At 47.0% G+C, this 20,478-nt stretch overlaps 1 protein-coding gene and 1 non-coding gene across 3 annotated transcripts in view; one reads left to right on the forward strand and one right to left on the reverse strand.

The window, feature by feature from the left end:
* Positions 1-20,249, reverse strand: part of Alg12 (ALG12 alpha-1,6-mannosyltransferase) — a 29,668-nt gene extending 9,419 nt beyond the window's left edge. For both annotated transcript variants that reach the window (XM_004650644.2, XM_045153354.1), the window contains exons 1-7: positions 20,080-20,249; positions 17,188-17,375; positions 16,980-17,112; positions 9,353-9,526; positions 7,603-7,797; positions 6,148-6,251; positions 1,458-1,681 (exon numbers count right to left, since the gene is read on the reverse strand). In XM_004650644.2, coding sequence (XP_004650701.2) covers positions 1,458-1,681; positions 6,148-6,251; positions 7,603-7,797; positions 9,353-9,526; positions 16,980-17,112; positions 17,188-17,352 — 995 coding nt within the window. In that variant the 5' untranslated portion in view covers positions 17,353-17,375; positions 20,080-20,249. The remainder of the gene's footprint in view (positions 1-1,457; positions 1,682-6,147; positions 6,252-7,602; positions 7,798-9,352; positions 9,527-16,979; positions 17,113-17,187; positions 17,376-20,079) is intronic.
* Positions 5,043-5,173, forward strand: LOC123461927. Its single transcript, XR_006637972.1, has one exon. It is a non-coding gene; the product is annotated as a small nucleolar RNA SNORA65 (small nucleolar RNA).
* Positions 20,250-20,478: the final 229 nt, after the last annotated feature.

Genomic DNA, 20,478 nt, shown 5'->3' on the forward strand with positions numbered 1-20,478 from the left:
AAAGCTGGTCTACAGGTAACACCGTGGACTGGCCGCTCACCTAATGGTGAAGGAAGGAGGAGAAAGAGGAAAGGGGAAAGGAAAAGGAAAGGAGGAGGAAGAAGAATAAGGAAAAAGGAGGAAGAGGTGGCAGAAAGGACACTTTTGCCTAGACTGATGGGTCCCCAATGGAGGGCTCAAATCCCCCCACAGAGGGTGACATGGCAAAGCTTCTCCACACTGTCTCTGAGCTTCTCTTTATCCTGGCTTTCCTGGGCGCACCCAGCTCTCCTGAGACCCTGGCTCTGCTCCTCAGTATTCTAATCCATTGGTCCTCTGATCCCACCAAAGTGGTAAATCCTGAATGTGGAGCTGGAGAGATGGCTTAGCAGTTAAGGCTTTAGCCTACAAAACCAAAGGACCCAGGTTCCATTCTCCAGGACCCACATGAGCCAGATGCACAAGGGGGCACATGGATCTAGAGTTTGTTTGCAGTGGCTGGAGTCCCTGGCAAGCCCATTCTCTCTCCCCCACTCTCCCTCTTTCTCTCTCTCAAATAAATAAATAAAACATATTTAAAGAAAGAAAGAAAAGTGCAATCTCCCTGGGTCTGCAGAGCTGTAGCACTGTGAGCGATTCAAACCAACTTGCCCTTGGCCCAGACAACCCTCCTCCTACCTCGCTAAGCTCTCCATCACCTGCTGCTCCCCATCACCTGCTTCACCAACTGTCTCCTTTTTTCCTCCACAGCCAGCTGACCTCTGTTTCTCTCTATACCCCAATCACCTGCTGCCCCCTCCATCACCTGCTTGCCAGCTGTCCGCCATCGAGGCTGCGGTTTGGGTGATGTGGGGATTGCTGGGACAGGCTTGGCATCTGTCTTGATGACTAATGAGGTGGGGACTCCAAGTGGAGGGTGTTTGTCCAGAGTGGAGGAGGGGATAGGGTTAGGCAGGAGCCAAAAGCACTCTCTCTTCCTAACCAAGCACTTCAGAGCCTCACCGACCTGCCTTGGTCACCATGAAGCATCTCTTTCCCTATGACCAGCTCTGGGGAAATCAGTGAGGTGCTGGGTGCAGAAGGGAGCAAGGCCTCGTGGTGCACTAAGGACTACACACATCCCATCTGCCCAGGAGACTCTAATTAAGAGACACGTATCCACCCCAGGACGATATTACTGTCCTTGATTTAGAGTCACTCTCTCAATGCTAGTGATTAAATTGAAGCAAGCATTATCTTTTCCCCAAAAAAATCTCATGCTTTTTTTTTTCCCCAGGTTTTTCGAGGTAGGGTCTCACTGTAGCCCAGGCTGACCTGGAACTCACTATGGAGTCTCAGGGTGGCCTTGAACTCACAGCAATCCTCCTACCTCTGTCTTCCGAGTGCTGGGATTAAAGGCATGCGCCACCATGCCCAGCTTTGATTTTTTTTTTTTTTTTTTTTTAAAGCAGACAGATATCTTAAGGACAAGTACTCACACAAAGGCACAGCCTCTGGCGGCCACAATGTTGAGCACGGGGAAGGTGTAGATGATGAAGCGCAGCTCCTTGTGTGGAAGCAGTGAGTACAGAGCTATGAAGCCCAGGCATGGCAGGGTTAGTGCACGCATCCTTCTGTCCACTGCACCCAGGGGTATGAAGAGAAGGCTGCAGCCCAGGCCCCGGGGCAGAGCCGAGTAGAAATACCACAGGAGTGGGGAGGTCTTCAGATCAGAGGTTAAGAAAGCCACACATACGTATCACAGATCCAAACACTGTCCACTTAATGGAACCATGGTGGTGACAGGATCAAGGCCGAAGTGTACCCAAACACAGCTGTGTCGCCAGGCATGGTGGCATACGCCTTTAATCGCAGCACTTGGGAGGCAGAGGTAGGAGTATGGCTGTGAGTTCGAGGCCAGCCTAAGACCACACAGTAAATCCCAGATCAGCCTGGGCCAAAGTAAGACCCTACCTCAAAAACCGGAAAAAAAAAAAAACAGCTGTGTCAAAAGACACACAATATGGAGCTTCTCAAGAGCTGACTGATGCTCAGGCCACAGGCAGGAGAGGCCATGCTGTGACATACGTTCTCCGTACTGAAGACAGCTGAGGCGCCATGGAGGGCTATGGGAACTTCTTTGTCTTTCCATCCTTTCTTCACAGTAAAAGTTATGACAATGAAGTTGGGCAGGGTGGCACATGCCATGAGTTTGAGGCCAGCCTGGGCTATAGAGTCAGTGAGTTCCAGGTCAGCGTGGACTACAGTAAGATCCTGACTCAAAACAAAGATGACAATTGGCATGCCTGGGAGTCACAGTTATTCTGTCCTTCCTAATCATGTATACATTTGAAATACTCCATAGAAAATGTTTTAAAATGTTGGGCGTGGTGGCACACGCCTTTAATCTCAGCACTCAGGAGGCAGAGGTAGGAGGATTGTCGTGAGTTTGAAGTCACCCTGAGATTATATAGTGAATTCCAGGTCAGCCTGTGCTAGAGTGAGACTCTACCTCGAAAAAAAAAAAAGTTTTGACTTCCAGTCAAGATGGTCTCCGCCTAACCACGCTGCACCTCCCGGGAAAGAAAGGCAAGCGCCGTTGCCATAAGAAGCCTAGCGGAAGTAAATATAAAAGGGAATAACCACTGAAGACACATCAAGAGTAGACTACAGCTTTCTCCTAAATTAAACTACACCTGTATGCTGTGATGGGCAGACAACAGCACAAAAGGCATAACATGAAAACTCAAATACAAGCAAATCCAACAAGATTGCCCAGTTCCACAATGGATGTCTCTAAACAAAACATAGAAAAGACAATAGGATCAGAACCCCAAAATGAAGAGACCAGCAATGTAACCCTAGCCAAGCAAATAGCAGAACTTGCAGAAAACCAACAAAGGGTGAATAATCTTGTTGATGCTGCCCTTGCTAGATTAGACCTAATAGAAAAGAAAGTGGAATGTATCAAAGGAGAGTTAAATGATCTGCAGGAGAGAAAAAAAAAAAAGAAAAGAAAAGGACCTCAATAACCAGCTGGCTAAGTTCAATGAAGACATAAAGAAATGCAAGGATGATGGGCTGGAGAGATGGCTTAGCGGTTAAGGCACTTGCCTGCAAAGCCAAAGGACCCAGGTTCAACTCCCCAGGACCCACATAAACCAGATGCACAAGGGGCGCACACATCTGGAGTTCGTTTTCAGTGGCTCAAGGCCCTGGCTGCCTCTTTCTCTCCCTCTCTCTCTCTCTCTCTCTCTCTCTCTCTCTCTCCCTATTTCTGTATCTCTATCTCAAATAAATAAATAAAAAGAAAATATTTTAATAAAAAAAAAGAAATGCAAGGATGAATTCCAGGAAACATTAAGAAAATCAGAAAATGACAATGAAAGGGAACTTGACAGAGGGATGGAAACTACATTAAAAAAAAAAAAAAGCAGTAGAAAATACAAACCATATCCAACAAGCCCAAAACTCTAGAAATTTGCTCAACCATGTTTATAGCTGCTCAACTCATAATAGCTAAGAGCTGGAATCAACCCAGATGTCCATCATAAGACAAATGGATAACCAAGATGTGGTATATCTACACGATGGAATTCTACACAGCAGTAAGGAAAAATGACACAATGAAATCTGAAGAAAAATGGTCGAACCTGGAACACATCATTCTCAGCGAACTCACCCAGTCACAGAAAGGTAATCATCACACGGTCTCACTCATCTGTGGCTCCTAACCCGAATCTGCTAAGGTGCTGACATACCTAATAAGCATCTTGAGGACTGGACAATAGGGAGGGTGGGGTGGGAGGGGAGGGTAAGGGTGGTGTAGGGGACACAAAACTGGACCCAAATGGCAATAGTACCATAAAATTCTATATCCTAAAAGACAGACTAAATGGTTGAACCTTCCTCAGGTCCTTAGAGGGACCACCTGAATTACAGGGCCCTGGAGAGGGTATGATGAAGACTAACCTTAATCTTCTGTTTCTCTCTCCCTCTCCCTCTTCTATCTCTTTTATATTACCTATCTCTTTCATTTTTTTTTATTTTTTATTTTTTTGTGTGTGGTTTTTCAAGGTAGGGTCTCACTCTGGCCCAGGCTAACATAGAATTAGTCTCAGGGTGGCCTCAAACAAACAGCGATCCTCCTACCTCTGCCTCCCAAGTGCTGGGATTAAAAGTGTGCGCCACCATGCCCGGCTCTTTCTTCCTTCTTTTCCTTGGCACTGGCCTGTAACTCCCAGTACCAGCATGTGGTTAACATCCACAATGAGCTGTTGATCAGAGACCTATAAGGTTTCCCAAAAGAAGACAGATTTCTGTCAGAATACTTGATGACTCACCAAAGGTTAGTGGTAAGACCCTATTGCTGAAGACACCACATGCTGTTGGTTCGGAACATGGAGTGGCCTGGCTAGAATCTGGAAGAGAGCCAGTCCCCAGACAGTTAGCTTGTCTAGTGCCAGAAGGTGCTACATGAGCAACTCTGGGAAAATGGCCAACATCTGTCTAAGCAACTCATGGTCTAAGCTACTCAGCAGCAAACAACCTGACATGATGCTCACACAAGTGCAGTAGTAGCACACAGCCATGGTGGGTAACCAACTGCTCTTGATTTGGCTAACTGAGCTGCTCAGTGGAACAGAACCCCCATAGCTGGAGCTGGGAAACAGGTCAGAGTCATATCCAAATAACAAGCCGGCTCTCCATTATCAAGTTCCCACCAATCATGGGCTACAAAAGGGCCTATGCCTACTAAATTCTCTCTAAAATAATAATAGTTATCCCATTTATCTGGTGCTGACTTCACTGTCCTTTGGAGAGTTTGCTTCTCTTTTTCAGATGGATGCAGGACCTGAGGAGAGAATCAGCTCATCACACTCTCCAGGGCCCCAGCTGAAATTGAGAGTAATTGGGGAAATGAGAAAGAGTGCTGCTTTCTTGGTGAACCTGGTCCCAGCACAGTGGTGAAGGAGATAGACACAGAGAATACTCAACTCCTACCAAACCAGATATCCAGAGACACAGAGGCTCCTAAGACCTCATCACTGAGGTAGACCTAAAAAGAACTCAACATGTAGCCACCCGCCACTGCATCTGACTAGTTCCTGTTGGCTGGTGCAATCCAGTGGTGAAATGACAGTAAGCCCCAGCTTTTAGGAAACAGGGTTGTTCTTCATGTGGATGACTCTGTGCCAAAAGCATGGGAACAGATTGACATAGTTAGAGGCAGATGTTCTATGATCTGGTCGCAGACTACTAAAGCAGTTTCTCTTATAGTTAAACACAGTGGCAATATTTCTTTTGATGAGATTGTCAACATTGCCCGACAGATGCGCCCCCGTTCTTTGGCCAGAGAACTTTCTGGAACCATCAAAGAGATCCTGGGCACTGCACAGTCTATGGGATGCAATGTGGATGGCCGCCACCCACACAATATCATAGACAACATCAACAGTGGTGCAGTGGAATGCCCACCTAGCTAAGAAGCATAAGAAAGAATATATTTCAATAAAAGATCAAGAGAGAAAAAAAAAAGAACTCAACATGGCTCAGGGAAATTTGCAGAAGAGGGGGCGGAAAGATTGTTAGAGCCACATGTTGGGACATTGTGCACAGAGACATTGCCTCTTACCCATAACTGATGGCTAACCCCACAAAGCACCACTCACATTCCCCAATGAGGAGGGTCCCTGTGGAGGGGGGAGGACAGGGAGGAGGCTAATGATGGTACCAAAATGGCTGTATACACACTGTGTACATAACTAATTAAAAAAAAAAAACTAATGCCTCGAAAAAAGTTTTAAAAATCAGATCACGAAGACTAAAGGGAGGTTGGGAGATGAAAAATGTTTCCACAGGGTGGAAAGAAGGCAGTAGGAGCCAGGCATGGTGGCTCATGCCTCTATCCCAGCATTTGAAAGGCAGAGGTAGAAGGATTGCCATGCGCTTGAGGCCACCCTGAGACTACTACATAGTGAATTCCAGGATAGCCTGGGCTACACCAAGATCCTACCTTGAAAGAAGAAAAAAAAAAGGCAGCAGGGATGGCTGATGTGCAGAGCTAACAAGTCCCAGGTCCAGTCCTGTCCCTCTGGAAAGCTACTCCACTTGTGCCAGGGCCACTGGGTTGGAAGGAAAATAGGAGGGGAGCCAGGAGTGTGGAGCTGACCCGCAATGAAAGGATACACCCCAATCGGAACTTTTGTTCAGGATGGTGTTGTACCAAAGCACCTCTCCCTCTGGCCATACAAGGTATCGCCAGAAATAGGAGTCCACAGCAACCGTCAGTCCTAACAACAGAACAAAAAGTTCCTCGGTTACAAACAATGGCTGCCAGACAAGCTCAGGCCTTGACCTGTGTTCTGGCCTGAAGGTAAATGGTCCTCATGAAGTGGCCACATGGCTACAAAAACTGCCAGCAGCTTCCCATAAAAGGAACTGGCAATGCATGACACCGCTTACTAGCAAGCATCTTCCTTGATGCAGAACACACTGCAACCCCCTTCTGCCTGGCCAAGAGCTCAAAGGAAAGCAGCAGGCTGGAGGTCCACAGGTGGAAGCCACCATATCTTACAAAAGCCAGAAGTTGTGGGCACCTTATTTACTTCTTAAAAAACAATTTAAAATATTTTATTTATCCACTTGAGAGAGAAAGAGAGGCAAAGGCAGGTAGAGAGAGAGAAAAAGAACGGGCACACCCGGGTCCTCTCAGCCATTGCAAACAAACTCCAGTCGCGTGTGCCACTTGTGCATCCGGCTTTATGTGGATACTGGGGAATAAAACCTAGGTCCTTTGGCTTCTCAGGCAAGCACGTTAACTGCTAAGTGGCTGGAGAGATTGCTCAGTGGTTAGGAGCTTGCCTGTGAAGCCTAAGAATTCCTTTTCGAATCCTCCAGATCCCACATATAGCTAGACCCAAGTGATGTAAGTGTGCAATGCCATACACGCCCACAAGGGGGCGCACACATCTACAGTTCACAGCAGCTGAAAGCCCCTGGTGCACCCACTCTCTCTCTGCCTCTCTCTCAAAAAAAATTGTTAATTAAAAATAGCTGGAGGAATTGCTTAGTGGTTAAGGCATTTGCCTGCAAAGCCAAAGGACCCATGTTTGCTTCCCCAGGACCCATGTTAGCCAAATGCACAAGGGGGCGCAAGTGTCTGGAGTCCATTTGCAGTGGCTGGAGGCCCTTGCGCGCCCGTTCTCTCTCTCCCTCTCTGTCAAATAAATAAATAGAAATTAAAAAAACAGAACAAAACAATTTTAATCTCGTGTGGTAGCACATACTTGTACTCTCAGCACTGTGGAGGTCAAGGTAGGAGTATCATGAGTTCGAGACCAGCCTAGGCTGCCTAGAGATCTTGTATCAATAAAACACCAGAAACTGGGTGGGGAGATGGTTCAGTGGTTAAAGGTGCTTGCCTGCCAGTCTGGGGTTCAATTCCCTAGTACCCATGTAAAGCCAGATGCACAAAGTGGGGCATGTGTCTGGAGTTCATTTGTAGCAGCAAGAGGCCCCTGACACACCCATACACATGGTCTCCCTCTTGCTTTCTCTTGTAAATAAATTTTTAAAAAAATTCAAACACCAGAAATAAACAAAAAAATCCCACATAGATAAACCCCAGTGCAGCTGACTTGCCTAGACAGAGAATCCCTGCTGGGATGGCGTGCTGGAACAGTCTGGCCACAGACACCCTTCGTTGGCACAAAGTCAGCAGCAGCATGAGGCCCAGTAGCAGGCACAGCTCAGCCCTAAAGACGATGATGGTGAAGGCTGAGAGCCAGATGAAGCGGGCCCATCTGTGCTGCAGCCAGGCTGTGAAGGTCGGCAGTACTGCAAGACAGGGAGGATGTGTAAGAACACATGGTGGGAACCTTAAGAATGCTCAAGTGATACATGAGCTTGAGTTGCTGATATACCTGATAGGCAACTTGAGACCCAGACAATAGGGATGGAAGAGTTTGCGGGGTGGGGGGGTTAAACACAAACTAAACACAAAATAAACTGGTACCACAGAAACCTTTCTCCTTAATGGTAAACTAAAACATATAACCCTCAACAGCCTGGAAAGAAGGGCTCTGTAGAGGGTGGGGTGAAACCTAACCTTAAAAAGTTTGGCTCTCACCTGTAACTCACAGTACTAGAAACAGGTGCTAACCACACTGAACTGTTGATTGGAGAGACCCATGAGATCCCCAAAACATGACAACCTTCTGTCAAAACACTTGATTACCTGCCTAAGATAGAAGGTAAGACCCTATTGCTGAAGACACCATATGGTGCCAACACAGAACATGGAGAGACCTGGCTGGAATCCAGAAGAAAGTCAGTCCCCAACCAGCTCGCCTAGTGCTGGAAAGTGCTACATGAGCTACTGGGGGAAAGCGGCCAACAACAGTGTGAGCAAGCAGGGGTTAAGTTACTCAGAAACAACCAACCTAACAAGAAGTATACCACAGTGCAATGGTGGAACACAGCCTTGGAGGATAAACAATGGCTTTTGATTGGCTAAGATCCACTCAGTGGAAAGGAACCTGTATCTGGAACTGAGAACCAGGTCTGAATCCTATGGAGACAAAGATTATGCCCTCCAACATTAAGCTCCCACTAGTCTTTGGCTAAAAGAGGGGCTATATCCGTCTAATTGTCCCCAAATTAATAATGCTTATCTAGTTTAACCCATGCTGACTTCACTCTCCACTGGAGAACCTGTTTTTCTTTTTCAGAAGGTAGTGAGACCTGAGATAAACCACCCCTTGCATCTCTGTCAAGGCCGAGGCAAAACTACAGAGGAAGTGAGGAGACACAAAGTGCTGCTTCCATGGGGAGCCTGACAAGCAGCACCAGGGTGAAGGAGACAGACGCTAAGGCCACTCAACACCTACTGAAGCAGAAATCCAGAGGCTCCTAAGAGCTCATCGCTGAAGTAGACTCAAAAAACACCCACCAAGGCTTAGGAAATTTTGTGGAAGAGGGACAGAAAGATTTTAAGAGTCACAGGTTGGGATGTTATGCCCAGAGGCACTGCCTCCCCCCAATAACTGACTGCTGCTCCCACAATGCATAATCCACAGCCCCATGGAGAATACCTGCAACCCCACAAAGGAGGGCCCCCTGTGGAATGGGGACAGGAAGAAGGGAAAAGATGGTACCAACAAATGATGTATGCATACAAAGTATGTTCTTAAGAATGCTCAGGTAAGATCAGTTCATAGCACATTAGGACCATTAGGATTGCCTATTACAAAAACCACAGGAAATCACTCCACAAGTAGCAACTGATCAGACCCACAGGTACACATGTCAATGGGGAAAACTATCATGGGTGTAAGATGCATGCTTGCCTAGCTAAAGTGGGGGTAAGCAGGGACAACATGGAGCTACGTACCCATGGCCAGGGCCAGCACATTAGGAAGCATCCGCGTACAGTAGAACATGACGTGGAATTGTGTGGCTGTTATCCAACAGAACATGGCAGCCACTGTGGCTCCAAACTGTCGTCTTACTTCTTTTTGTAATGTCCAGAGTCCGAAAATCACACCAAGTCCAAGGATTCCTCTGACTAAACAAATAAATAAAAATGATGGGCAAAAGGATGGAGATGTAACATGTGACCAGCAGTGCAGAAGGATAGTGTAGTAGACAGCTTCACATTGCTACATTGAACTTCCAAACCAGACATTTTATAGGAGGGTTTATTTGAAGCTTACAAATCCAGGGGAAGTTCCATAATGGCACTATAAGCTGGCCCTCTTTCACCCACACAGAGAGAAATACCATCAGCAGCACCATAAGCAAGCACACTCCAAAAGGCCCAGGCAGAGCTCAAGCACTCTGCATACCTTAGGCTGGAATTCAAGTCAGCTCTCCCAACCAACACACCTTAGGGCTGGACTCTAGGATCTGCCTACAGTGACACCTTCTCTAGCAAGGGAGCTTGAAATCTACTAAGTTACGGGCTTTAATAAATTCCTGACTCTACTGGGGAACATCCATTCAAACTACCACTTTCTGCCCCTAGCCCCCAAAGATTCATAACCATCTCACATTGTAAACTGTATATTGTTTTCAGTCCAAATTCAAAGGTCCCATAGTCATTACCAACTTAAAATAGTGCCAAAGTCCTAGGTCTCATCTGAGATTTAAGACTGCCTCTAATTGTGAGTCCTGTAAAATCAAAACAAGTTATATACTTTCAACATATAAAGGCACAGAGTAAACATTTCCAACTGCTATAAGGCATAACAAGGAGAGACTGGACCAGTGCAGACTCAGTAACTATCAAGCAAACATCAAACATCTGTAGTTCAAGTCTGATATAACCAGTGACTAACAGTCTCCAGATTTTCCAATTCCACCCCTCCAGCTGGGATGAGTAGCCAGGGGACACTTTCATCCCGAGCCGACAGTGCTCCGTGGTAGCCCTGGCACAGTCCTGATATATCCAAAACATCTTCAGGTCTCCACTGCAAGCCACAGCCCATCTTCCAACGGATTCACTAGCCTGTCAGGGTCATCACGCCTGCCTTACTTGCTGTGTATCAGTAGTGGCTCCTGGAACCATGTACACTTCATGACCCACTCCATACAGCTTTCATACTTCTGAAACCATTATCAGGTGTGCAGGACACAGCCATATTATTTTTTAATTTAATTTTTGTTTTTTTCAAGATAGGGTTTCGCTATAGTCCAAGCTGACCTGGAATTCACTATGTAGTCTCAGGGTGGCCTTGAGCTCATGGCAATCCTATTTCTGCCTCCTGAGTATTGAGATTAAAGACATGTGTGCCACCACACCCAACCACAGCCATGTTTTTTTTTGTTTGTTTGTTTTTGTTTTTTGAGGTAGGGTTTCACTCTTGTCAAGGCTGACCTAAAATTCACTATATAGTCTCAGGGTGGCCTTGAACTTACAGCGATCATCTTAAGCTCTGCCTCCCGAGTGCTAGGATTAAAGGCTTGTGCCACCACGCCTGGCTTTTTCTTGTTTTTTTTTGAGGTAGGGTTTCACTGTAGCCCAGGCTCACATGGAATTAGTCTCAGGGTGGCCTTGAACTCACATCAATCCTACCCCAGCCTCCCAAGTGCTGAGATCAAAGGCATGTGCCACCATGCCCAGCCCATAGCCATATTCTTAATTCAGGGATGAAATAAATTATGACCTTGAAGAGCAGTTTCAAAAAAAGTTTGCAATTTGCCAGGCATGGTGGTGCATAACTTGAGTCCCAGCACTCAGGAAGCAGAGGTAGGAGGATCGCCAAGAGTTCAAGGCTACTCTGAGACTACAGAGTGAATTTCAGGTCAGCCTGAGCTAGAGTGAGACCCTACCTTGAAAAAACAAACAAACAAAAGTTTGCATTTCTACCATTCAATCTTTCCTCAGGCACCCTTTTCACTGTAAATGTAAAGCTGTTGGGCCTTCCTTAATTGTGTTAATATCACCTTAACAATAACAGCTTCAGCAACCAGTCCCAGTAATTTTAACCCACTAGAGTTTTTCCAACTTTAAATCTTAAATTTCTCAGTTCTATATCTTTATCCAAGAACATCAGTACATTACAAATTTAACCTTAATCAAACTTCTTGGGCATAGGTAAAAGAACACAGCCATCCCTTATGCTAGTAGCCCAGTTTCAATAAAGTTCTCTGTTATCTTTCCTTCCCTTTAGAAAGTTCATAAGCAAAGCCTCTAATACAATTCTTTCTGTACTTAGCATTTTCAAATTCTCATCAGAATAGTCCATAAAACTTGGCTTACCACTTTGGAAGGCATCTTCAGATACAAGTACCAAGTCTATGCCCATTCCTCCAAAACAAAAGTTCCAAAAGAACAAAATTCACATATCATTTTTGTTATCCATCAACACTCCATTCCTGGTGCCAATTCTATTGTAGACTGCTCCCTGTTACTGGGGTGAACTTCCAAAACAGACAGTTCATAGAAAGAAGGGTTTATGTGAAGCTTACAGATCCAGAGGACGTTCCACAATGACAGAAGCTGGCCCCCTTTCACAGGCCCTCACTGAAAGAAATACAACCACCAGCACCATAAGCAAGCACACTACAGGAATCCCTGGCAGAGCTGAAGTACTCCGCATACCTTAGGCTGGAATTCAGATCTGCCTCCACTCCACCCCACCAAATGTACCTTAAGGCTGGACCCTAGATCTGCCCACAAGGGCACCTCCTCCAACCAAGCAGATAGAAACCTAGTAAGTTATAAGCTTTAATAAACTCCTGAATCTATTGAGGAACATCCATTCAAACTATCATAGATGGTAATGGTGACAGGTGACTCAGCAGTGCATAAGAAATGGTGTGATAGTTTAAGTATATGTCCTCCAATAGATTCAGAGTTTATTAAATCTTGTAAGACACCTGGCTGGAAGAGGGGTCAATGTGAATGGATCTAAATTCTAACCTAAGATATGCAGAGTGCTTGAGCTGTGCCTGGGGTTCCTGGGGTATGTGTGTTAGTGGTGCTGGTGGTGGCACTTCTCTGCATGGACCTGTGAAAGGGGGCCAGCTTCTTCCATCATTATAGAACTGCTCTAGACCTGCAAGCCAGAAATCCCTTCCTCCCTTAAACTCTGTCTGGTTTGGAGGCTCAATCCAGACAGAATTGGTACTTGAGAGTAGGTTGTTTATGTGCAGTAAATCTGACTATGTGAATTTTGTTCTTTTAGAACTTTTGTTTTGGAGGAATGGGCATAGACTTGGTACTTACAACCGAAGATGCCTTCCAAAGTGGTAAGCCAAGTTTTATGGACTATTCTAATGAGAATTTGAAAATGCTAACTACAGAGAGAATTGTATTGGAAGCTTTACTTACGAACTTTCTAAGAGGAAGGAATGACTGCAGAGAACTTTGTTGAAACTAGGCTACTGGCATGAGGGCTGGCCATATTCTGCTGCCCATGCTTAAAAAGTTTCATCAAGGCTGATTTTTTTTTTTTTTTTTTTTTTGGTTTTTCAAGGTAGGATTTCATTCTAGCCCAGGCTGACCTGGAATTCACTATGTAGTCTCAGGGTGGCCTTGAACTCACCATGATCCTACCTCTGCCTCCCGACGGGCACCACTACGCACAACAAGGTTCAATTTTTAATGGACTGATGTGCTTGGCTAAAGATATAGAACTGAGAGCTGGAGAGACAACTTAGCCGTTAAGGCGCTTGCCAGACAAGCCAAAGGATCCAAGTTCAATTCCCCAGTACCCATATAAAGCTGGTGGCACATGTGCCTGGAGTTCATTTTCAGTGGCTAGGAAGGCCAAGTGTGCCCATTCTCTCTCCCTCTGCCTCTCTCTCTAATAAGTAACTTTTTAATATTTTATTTTTATTTATTTGACAGAAAGAGAATGAGAATGGGTGCACTGGGCATCCAGCCACTTCAAACAAATTCCAGATGCATGTACCACCTTGTGCGTCTGGCTTATGAGGGTACTGGGGAATAGAACCTGGGTCCTTAGCTTTCACAGGCAAGCACCTTAACCACTAAGCCATCTCTCCAGCCCTCTAATAAATAAATTTTTTTTGAGGTAGTCTCACACTATACCAGCCTAGCCTGGAATTCACTATGTAGTCTCAGGCTGTCCTCAAACTCACAGCGATCTTCCTACTTCTGCCTTCCAAATGCTGGTATTAAAGGTGTGTGCAGCGCCTCTAGCTACTGCAAAGGAACTCCAGATACACACACCACCTTGTGCATCTGGCTTTATGTGGACACTAGGGAATCAAACCTGGGTCCTCAGGCTTTGCAGACTAGTGGCTTAACTGCTGAGCCATCTCTCCAGCCCTAAATAATTTTTTTTTGGTTTTTCAAGGTAGGGTCTGGCTCAGGCTGACCTGAAATCACTATGTAGTCTCAGGGTGGCCTCGAACTCACAGCAACTCTCCTACCTCTGCCTCTCGAGTGCTGAGATTAAACCATACCTGGCTAAATAAAATATTTAAATATATAGATAGGTAGACAGATCTGAAGAGTTTATGATTTAAAGTTGGAAAAACTCAAATAAGATTAAAATTACTCACACTGCTGGGTGTGGTGGCATACACCTTTAATCCTAGCACTCGGGAGGCAGAGGTAGGAGGGTCGCCATGAGTTCGAGGCCATCCTGAGACTACATAGCGAATTCCAGGTCAGCCTGAGCCAGAGCCAGACCCTACCTTGAAAAACAACAACAACAAAAAAAAAGTAAAATTACTGGCACCAAGACTGGATGGTGAAGCTGCTATTGTTAAGGAGCTCTTACCATGATTAAGGAAGGCCCAATTGCTGTACATTTAAACAATGAACACCTGAGGAAAGACTGAATGGAAACATGTTTTTTGTTCTGGTTTTTTGAGGTAAGGTTTCACTCTAGCCCAGACTGACCTGGAATTCACTATGTAGTCTCAGGGTGGCCTCGAACTCACAGAGATCTTCTATCTCTGCTTCCTGAGTGCTAGGATTAAAGGTGTGTGCCACCACTAGTGGCTGCAAACTCTTGAAAGGAGTTGACTGAAAGAAAAGAACCTGCTCTTCAAGGTCACAAATATTTCATCCCTTAACTAAGACTATGGCTGTATCCTGCACACCTGATAATGGTTTCAGAAGTATGAAAACTGTATGGAGTGGGTCATCAAGTACACATGGTTCCAGGAGCCACTACTGATACACAGCAAGTAAGGCGGGCGTGATGACCCTGACAGCCTAGTGAATCCGTTGGAAGATGGGCTGTGGCTTGCAGTGGAGACCTGAAGATGTTTTGGATATATCAGGACTGTGCCAGGGCTACCACGGAGCACTGTCGGCTCGGGATGAAAGTGTCCCCTGGCTACTCATCCCAGCTGGAGGGGTGGAATTGGAAAATCTGGAGACTGTTAGTCACTGGTTATATCAGACTTGAACTACAGATGTTTGATGTTTGCTTGATAGTTGCTGAGTCTGCACTGGTCCAGTCTCTCCTTGTTATGCTTTATAATTCATACCTGCAGCGTGAAGCTGACTACAACAAATGGTGATGGTGACATGTGGCCCAGCAGTGCACAAGGATGGTGATTACTGTGTACAAAAACAGCTATGTATAAGGATGGTGAAGCAAGTGGTTCTTTCAATGTCAGATGGTGGGAGACCACCTTAGGACTTGCCTTTGGTACTAGAAGTGACCAGCCTGGGTCTGGGACCTGCATTTGCACTGGGAACCACATCACTCAAACTTGTGGCTTCTTATCAGTCCCATAGGCCTGTCTGGCTGCTTGAATACTGGACAGGGCTGGAAGATGGTATTGAAATGGTAGGGTGACCAGGGACCTTCTCTGGAAGACAGTGCCGGAGAGAACCCAACTGAGACCTTGCTCTGGGCAGCCTTGAGCAGGTCAGAATGTGATAGAAATAGCAGACTACCAGCCCCAGGAGCAGGAAGTTGCATAACAACCATCCCTAGGGGCTGGTGGTCTTGTGGAAACAGGTGAGGTGGGACTGACTCAGGACAAGACCAGATCACATACCCTCAGAGTATATGAGCCTTACTGGCTACTGGTCACACATGAAAAATGGAGAATGAGTTCCTAGGCTGATCTCACAGATCTCCATGAAGGCCAGAGGATGGGAATGTCCTAGTGACATGATAAGGAACTGACAGCCATAGGAGACATCCTGGGATGGAAGCTGAAGACTTGAGGCCAGCCATGGTGGGTATTCACAAAGCAGACCTGCCCAGACAGCAGGCTTTCCTCTTTGCATGCTGCTAAATCCAGACTGCAAGTGTCTCGCTTTGGACATCTTTAATGTGTGTCTGAAGAGCCCAGGTTCAATTGCTACACTCCTGACACTAGAGAGCCCATTGGCATCTGTTTATGGTACCAATTCCTTCAAGGCCCCATCAGATGAGTCCTTCTCCTGAGTCCTGGGGTTCCTCCTGCTTTCCCACCTTCCCCATTGTCTGAGTGAATTCTGAACAAGAACAGTTTATGACACAACCTCCACTTCAAGATAGTTATCAATATTTTGAGTTATTTTGGCCTCTGACAGGGGCCAGAAATTCCAGGCTTAGTGCAGCCAAGCAAGAGGACCATCACTGCGCAGAGCTGGCCCACGTGGCTCCCAAATATAGGACCACTGCAGGTTTCCTTCTGGGCTTTCTGATGACCCCAAGCATGGGGGAAAAGCTTGCTAACTGCCCTGTGTGGTGGCAGAGCTCCCCATTCCAGTCAGCCCTACCAAGACATGTGCTGTGTTCTCCCCAGAATAGGATTCTCAGAGCTTTCTAAACAGGCTGGACAAACCAGTGGGAATCCAGTCTTCTATCTTAGACACAGTAAAAAAAATCTACCAAGGTGGTGAATACCTTTAATCCCAGCACTTGGAGGCAGAGGTAGGAGGATCATCTTGAGATTGAGGCTACCCTGAGCTCCCCCACAGTGGGTGTGCTGTTTCTGTGCACTGGAGGGAGCCCCTAGCTGAGACAAAAGCAGGTTTTCCTGGTGGCCCTGCAGGAAGGCATGCTCCCACCTCCTTTCCCAGTAGCCCTGCAAAAACACATGTCACTAGACTTCAGTGAGCCTGAGACACATCTCACATGTCCCAGGTCTGGCTTCAAGGCTACAGTGACCAATTGCAGGTAAGAGTGAACAACATCTTAGTTGGGCGTGGTGGCGCATGCCTTTAATCCCAGCACTCGGGAGGAAGAGGTAGGAGGATCGCTGAGAGTTCGAGGCCATCCTGAGACTACATAGTTAATTCCAGGCCAGCCTGGACCAGAGTGAGACCCTACCTCAAAAAAAAAAAAAAAAAAAAAAAGCCAGGCGTGGTGGCGCACGCCTTTAATCCCAGCACTAGGGAGGCAGAGGTAGGAGGATCGCCGTGAGTTCGAGGCCACCCTGAGACTACATAGTGAATTCCAGGTCAGCCTGAGCCAAAGTGAGACCCTACCTTGAAAAATCAAAAAAAAAAAAAGAGTGAACAAGATCTCCATCAGCTTGACCTGAGATGATACAATGCCGTCACACTTCTTGGCCCATGTGAGGCCCCTCACCTGTCAGCTGAGAATAAAATTTGGACACTTCCAGCAGCGAAAGCACATAAATCATGGGGCTGGAGATCACTGCAATCAACATTGGTCCAAGGAACGTCCTGGGGACAACTCCAGGGAACTCATGGTGATCATACTGTAAAGAGAAGGAATGGTCAGCAGAGGCAAGGGCGGAGGGGGAGATTCTTGGCCAAATCAGCAACAGCCTCACCTTGTCCATGTCCAGCTGGTGGTACAGCAGGTCATGTGCAGCCTGCAGGTTGAAGCTCTCCTCCACCTTGGTATATGGACAGGCGATGAGGTGGATGGTAGCTACTGTGACAAGCAGCCCCAGAAGCAGCTGCGGCCACCCACCTGATGACCTTTTACCAGCCATGTGGAGCTTTAAACTTCATGTACCTTTGCAAAACCAAAAATGAGAAGCACCAGACATTAACGCTTGCCACCCAGTTCATTTGGTGAGATCTGGGGGGAGAACAAGCAGAATCCTTTGAACTGCTTTCTTAACTCCTCAAAATCTAAACATGTATCAAAATAAGAGTTCAGAAGAAAATTCATATTTAGGGAGGGAAGAAAGGAAGACAAAAGGAAAGGAAGTATGACTCAAGTCATGTCATTGAGACAGTAATGAGGGATATGCTGCCCCAGGGGACTCTCATTTGGCTGTCCCAGCCATGGACTCTGCACTCTGCACCCCTTCCCGAGAAGTCCAAGCTGCAGCAGTAGTGCCTATAAGTCACCTGATTCTTTGCCAGACCTAGGGCATTTCCTCACACCCAGAAAGGGCTGTGGGTCCTGCTGAGCACTAACTGCAGCTGTTTGCCAATGCAACAGTAGACCAGGGTGAGCTGGGACACTCAACCAGAAGCAAGAAGCTACAAAGGGGTCATAGCCAGTATGATGGAGTAGGGAGGATACATAAGCTACAGGGATGGGGAATGACCCTTTTGGGCAGCTCCTGGGAGGACAACTGGTTAATGTGAAAAGCTATTTGGCCGGGGGGGGGGGGGTCATTTCAGCGATCAAACAGACCCAGACCAGATAATACATGTGGCTCCCAGAGAAAGCACCTTGGATTAGGAAACAGCCCTCAAAGGTCCTGTTGCCCCTGTCAGTTGAGGCCTCTACTGCAATGGGCCAAATCATTTGTTCAAACTGTGTCTTTTTTTTTGGTTTTTCGAGGTAGGGTCTCACTCTAGCCCAGGCTGACCTGGAATTCACTATGGAGTCTCAGGGTGGCCTTGAACTCATAGCAATCCTCCTACCTCTGCCTCCCGAGTGCTGGGATTAAAGGCGTGCGCCACCACACCCGGCTAAAACTGTGTCTCTCTTTATAGATCCTTTCTAGCTTACTGGTCTCTGCTACTGAGTTTTCTTCCTACTCACACAGAAGTCCAATCATTGGTAGCTAGAATCCACATATGAGAGAACATGTGACATTTTGCTTTCTGGGTGCCTATAGAAGTCACCTGATTCTTTACCTGACCTAGGGCATAGAAAGGGAAGGAGGGAGGACTTAATAGGATGGTAATGTATATATGTAAGTAGAACAACAGATTAATGGGGGTGAAAAGGCCTAAGTGAGGTCAGGGGAAGAGATTGAGTAAAAGAAAGGTGGAGGGAAGGCTAATCAAAATCTAAGAGGATATAAATCAGTCATACAGAAACCTTTTTTGGACAATGGAACACTCAGGAGACAAAGACTGTTACTAGAAAATTGTCAGTGCCAGGGATGGGATAACTTCTAGTGAGTTGTTGGCCAGGGAGATCCCTGATGCCCTCCCAAAGCATTACAGGCCATTGCCGAGGCCCTTGATTTCCCACCAGGAATAGATGGTAAGACCCTATTGCTGAAGACTCCACATACTTGGGCTGCAATGTCACTGAAAACTCCTGCTGGAGCTGAGCTAAAAACCTCCTCCATGTAGCAGCTGACAGAAGGCTGGAAAAAGCCACAAAGCATGCAGTTCAGTGGGAGAGAGAAAATTCACCAGTGAAGATACTCAACAGTGGACACTGCAAGCCTTGTATTTGGCCAGCTAGGCCAAATGAGCCAATGGGTGTAATAGTGGCATATCTGTTATGGGGGGAACCAGTCGCCCTCTGATTTGACTAGAGGTATGCTTCATGGAAGGGACTACATCCCTGATACTGAAAACCTACAACAGGGGTACTAATGAGCCCTAAGAGTGTAACATCTGCTGCTGTCTGGCTAAATGTATATATACTCACCAAACTGCCCAGTAAGCCCTTCTCTTAATGTTCATACCCTTATATTAATGTTACTCTCACTTCTGGTTATTGAGCCTTCTCTTTTCAGATGGCAGTGACCATGGGATGATTCAGAAGTGACAAAGGAGTGCTCAATACTGAAATATCTCTATCATACCTTCCTAGGCTCAGGGTCCATTGAGGAAGAGGTGGCGGAAAGAATGTAAAAGCCAAAGGAAGGGTTGGACTCCTTACAAAGAGCTCCTCCAGATACAAAATGGCCCGGATATCCATGACCTCACAGTGCCTGACACTACCTATCCAAGACCGTCATAATAGGAGAAAAAAGATCATGACATCAAAATAAAAGAGAGACTGATTGAGAGAGTGAGGAGTATGATGCAGAGTGGAGTTTCAAAGGGAAGTGAGGGGAGGGAGGGAATTACCATGGATTATTGTTTACAACTATGGAAGTTGTCAATAAAAAAAAATAAAATGTCTCTTGACTGCAAATTTGCTCTGGTGCAAATGAAAACTATTAGATGAAGTATTTCTTCCCTACCTCACACACAGATCCAATAAGGCACATGCATGTCCTTTTACTAACGCCATTTAAACCACTTTCAGTCAGTGAGCGCCTCAGGCTTGCGTGGAAAAGTCGACTAGGGCTCAGCCCACCGCCCACATCAGCCAAACTAGGCCGGTCCAAGATACAGAGACCAGGGTCCATCCATGGTGGAGGTCCAGCTCCTAGGCGAGGAGCCCAAAAGCCAACCACGCGCGCCACGACCGGAGGACGCTGCGGCCAGCGCTGGCTCAGGACCATCCCGAGGAGCCCCAGCCTCGCCACCCGCCCGAGTGTGCCCGCCCCAGGATGGGGGCACGCGCTGACCTCCTCTGCGCTCGCATAGGCCCCGCGGAACTCCGCCGCCAGAACTGCCCTCAGCAGAAAGAGGGCGACAGAACCGGACCACAGAAGCAAAGTCACTGCCCGAACTTGACCGAACCGCCACGGTCGAAGGTGCAGTGCCCCATCCGCCCGAAGTAAAGATGGCCGCCGTGGGCCTGCGCGAGGGGCGCGGCGCGGGCTGGGCTCGCAGCCTACAGTCCCTCCCTGCTCTCGCGGGATGCTGACCCGGGTGCTTGCCATTGGTCGCTGCTCGTGGCGATCCCGGATTGGGCCACATCAGACCGGGGCGGACCCCACAGGCCAATAGCGGCATGCGTGCTGCGGGATGGGCGGGGCCTCGGCGACGCCGTCAAGTAGCCCCGGGAACTGCCGGGGCGCGGG

The sequence above is a fragment of the Jaculus jaculus genome, chromosome 6, assembly GCF_020740685.1.
Source record: "Jaculus jaculus isolate mJacJac1 chromosome 6, mJacJac1.mat.Y.cur, whole genome shotgun sequence".
Classification (NCBI taxonomy): Eukaryota; Metazoa; Chordata; class Mammalia; order Rodentia; family Dipodidae; genus Jaculus; species Jaculus jaculus.